This window comes from Atta cephalotes (genome assembly GCF_000143395.1).
Source record: "Atta cephalotes unplaced genomic scaffold scaffold00002, whole genome shotgun sequence".
Taxonomy (NCBI): Eukaryota; Metazoa; Arthropoda; class Insecta; order Hymenoptera; family Formicidae; genus Atta; species Atta cephalotes.
This window is the reverse complement of record NW_012130066.1, coordinates 8,914,935-8,918,820: the sequence shown is the minus strand read 5'-3', so window position 1 is coordinate 8,918,820 and position 3,886 is coordinate 8,914,935. Positions and strand designations below refer to the sequence as shown.

The 3,886-nt window shown below is 28.5% G+C and overlaps 1 protein-coding gene across 1 annotated transcript in view; it reads left to right on the top strand.

Moving 5' to 3' along the window:
• Nucleotides 1-244: 244 nt before the first annotated feature.
• Nucleotides 245-3,886, top strand: part of LOC105621926 (probable dimethyladenosine transferase) — an 11,546-nt gene continuing 7,904 nt past the window's right edge. The window contains exons 1-2 of the mRNA XM_012203367.1: nt 245-302; nt 1,966-2,332. Of these exons, the coding sequence (XP_012058757.1) occupies nt 245-302; nt 1,966-2,332 (425 nt within the window). The remainder of the gene's footprint in view (nt 303-1,965; nt 2,333-3,886) is intronic.

Here is a 3,886-nt window from a genome sequence, read left to right as displayed (position 1 = left end):
CCAACTACAGTCGAGTATTTCCCTGTTACAGTCGAACGACAAAGAATGCTCAGTTGTAGTTGATTGGTTCTTACATTCTGATCCGGATTAAACCCTCGGTGGAAACTAGGCCAGTTCTTATATAATCTGTGCTCAGTGTGGTCCAGTGAAAAACGCTATCAGTGAATGAATTATGTGATGCCATGTGATTACTGAATAAATAATAATTCAAATATTTCATCTAATTTCTAAAATAAAGCATATAATGCCGAAAGTTCGCACACAAGTTACTTCTCGTGTCCACACGGAAGTGGCGAGACAAGGTATATATTCATAAAAATATTGATACTTATTACGTTTAGCTTTCTTACCTCCAATATTGATAAAATTAGATTTATAAAATTCGACGCGTTTTTACACAAAATGAACGAATCTAGTAAAAGAAAATATCATTCTGTCCCATGAATCGAGATATTAATTGTTAAAGTTGATAGATATTCATGTTAGAAAATTGTTATTAATTTTTTTTTATTAATTATTTAGAATAGCTCCCCCCCCCTTCTCCACATCACCTAAAATATTTTCTATAAAAATTTTTTACAATAGAGAATTTATTTTTACAATAAATAATTTGTGTTTTCAAAGCAGAGAATGGTAATTCTCCAAAGAGCTTCCTCATCTCCGATTTTGATAAAATTAATCTTATTTGACGTGTATTTTTGCGTAAAATGAAAGAATCTAGCAGAAAAAGTTCGAAACTGTCTTGCGAAGCGAGATATTGAGCATTAAAGTTGACAATTATTGAGATTAGGAAATCTATCATATGGGGTGTATAAACAGTAGTTTATCGGGGCTCCGAACAAAAACAAAATATGTCCTACCTGCTTGGAATTTAACTGCCTAGAAGTTGCAACCTAAATAGTGTCCGCTTGAAATATTTCTAACCCATGAAGATAATGAGATGTAAGAACAGTCTTTTTAAAGCGATCTTTTTATTGTCTAGATTGCAACTTATGTTGCAACTAATGTTCTTATATCCCTCTATCTATACCATTGATAGATTTCCTAATCTGAATAGTCGTCCGAGAAACACTTAAAAAAAATTAACAGTTAATATTATTTGAATAAATTTCCACCGTTTTCTAAGAGATGTCACGAGTACTACATGCATAGAATTTCAGTGGCAACTTTTATATTTAAGAGTATTATAGTATGCACAAGATTTCATATTTAGTATATGACATTTGATGAACGTAAACATTTTGTCATTGCATTGAAAATATCAATTTTTGTGCCAACAAAACAGCATTTACAGAAAGTTTTTACTGCATTGTTTATTGTTTATTAGAAAAGTGCAACTAAAAGTATTGTTTACTTGTGAAGATGTATAGGAAATATGCTCCATCCAAAGAGTGGTTTTCAACACTTTAGAAGTGATGATTTCGATAAAAGATAAAGAACGTGAAAATGCAACAAAAAATTGAAAAATGGAGAAACTGGAAACATTACTTGAGCAAGATCCATGTCCAAATGTTGAAAGAATTATTAGAGGCATTAAATTTTGATTAATCATTGTTAGCAAATGTTTAAAAGCAAAATTTTGCAAAAAAAAAATGTCAGAAACTTATTCAAACACCTAATACCTGGATCCACGGAGTAAAGCGACACTTTTTTTTCCACATTCATTTATTTAGTACAAAAACGCGTCGAATGAACCTAATTTTATTCAACATTGAAGGTAAGGAGTCTAAATTAAATAATTATCAAAATTGTATGTATCTATATAAATTAATACTAGAGGTCTATTTTTTTTTAGCTAAAATTCTTGCATGATTCATTTTTCTTTTTTCTTCACATTGAACAGAAAGAAATTCAGCTAAAAAGAACTAAAGACTAATATTTATATTATGTAATATTATATTTATATTAATAAATAATAAATAATATATGATAAATTATTGTAAGAAACATATTTGTTTCTTGTAGGAATTTTATTTAATAAGGATAAAGGTCAGCATATATTGAAAAATCCTTTAATTATTCAAAGTATGCTTGAAAAAGCTGCACTTAGGCCAACCGATGTTGTATTGGAGATAGGTCCTGGTACAGGCAATATGACTATAAAAATGCTCGAGAAAGCAAAAAAAGTAGTAGCGTGCGAAATTGATTCAAGAATGATAGCAGAATTACAAAAACGTGTTCAAGGAAGTATATACCAATCAAAATTACAAATAGTGTATGGAGATGTATTGAAATCAGATTTACCATTTTTTGATTTGTGCGTTGCTAACATCCCTTATCAGATATCATCACCATTAGTATTTAAGTTACTTTCACACAGACCATTTTTCAGGTAATTACATATTTATAAAAAATAGTTATAAAAAATATTTTGATGTAGATCTTTTAGCCTAGAAAAACCAAAGAAAAAAGAAAAAGAAAAAGAAAAAAATTGCTGCAAACTGAATTTTTGCATAGAAATCTGTAATAGTGTTGTTTTTAAAAATAAAAATTCGCCTTGTATGAGGGCATGTCTGACCATGATGCCATTTTGAGAAAATGTCGCATAAAATCAGTTTTTTTTTGCAAATATCTCAGAAACTATTTGTTGTGTAGAAATTAATGTTCGAAATTAAAGCTGATAAAATTCGCTACAATTTCATTTTTTAAGGATCTCGTACGACCAATAATTCCCGAGATAGATTTTTTTAAAGGATATCTTATTTTCGAATATTACATACAGTAACCGAAAAAAATCGTTTTTTATGGTCCTCGATTTTGGAACTGAATTATGTCCCAAATTTATCTTTATTGAGACATTAATTACAGAAAAATTTGAAATTGAGTGATAATTATTATCAGAACTAAAAGGAGTGGAATCAAAGTCCATTCTCGAATTATCATAGATAAGAGATCTGGTTTTTTAAGAAGGTATGAACCAGTCGATATATCAATTGCCATATTACTAACTGATTAATTTAAATAATATAATTTCATTGGTAAAACAATTAAAAATTACTACGAACCAATCGATGTGAGTGATGTGTGCAATTGAACTGTATGCAAGTGCACCACTTCCAATGGCAAGATTAACATCATACTTATTTTGGTGATTTTATAAATCGATTTGTTTTGAATGTAAAAAAAAAATGGATTTTCACATAAATGTAATAAATGTAATACGTGCCTCTCTAGCTATGATAATAATTGTCATCTCAATCTGAAACTTCTTTGTAATTCGTATCTCATTGTAGGGTATCATTTGGCAGTTCAGTCCAAAAATTGAAGATGAAGAAACTACCTTTTTTTCGATCATTCTTTTTTCTGTTTTCGCAAATATCTCAAATTTGGCTGCATCTACTTACAAAACGCATACGACAAAATCGAAAGAGTATTTAATTATTTACTAATTTTTTATTGAATATCGTACGATCGGATTGCTAGTTCCAGAGATATTATTTTTTTTAGGCACTTTGATTTGTGATTATGAAACTGAGAACATTTTCTCATACATGAATCGGAAATATCTTATATACAGCTACTCCTACGCAAAAAATAGCTCTTATCAAAAAGATTAAATTTCATTACATTTTGGTTTTTTAATGATTTGTATACGATTAATAATAATTACTAAGATACAGCTGAAAAACGTTCATTACATGTGTTTCCGAGTACGTTTTTGTAAATAATTTACTTCTGACTCTGAAGTGAAAAATGTATAGAAACTAGAATGTGGAAACTTCTAAAATTATCTTTAAAATGAGATTTTTTGAACCTCGTCCGATGAATAATTTTCGTATAAACAAACATATATAATAATGATAAAAAAAATCAATGTCCACATTATTCTGTTTATATATAATGTGTGTATATATATATATATATATATATATATATATATATATAT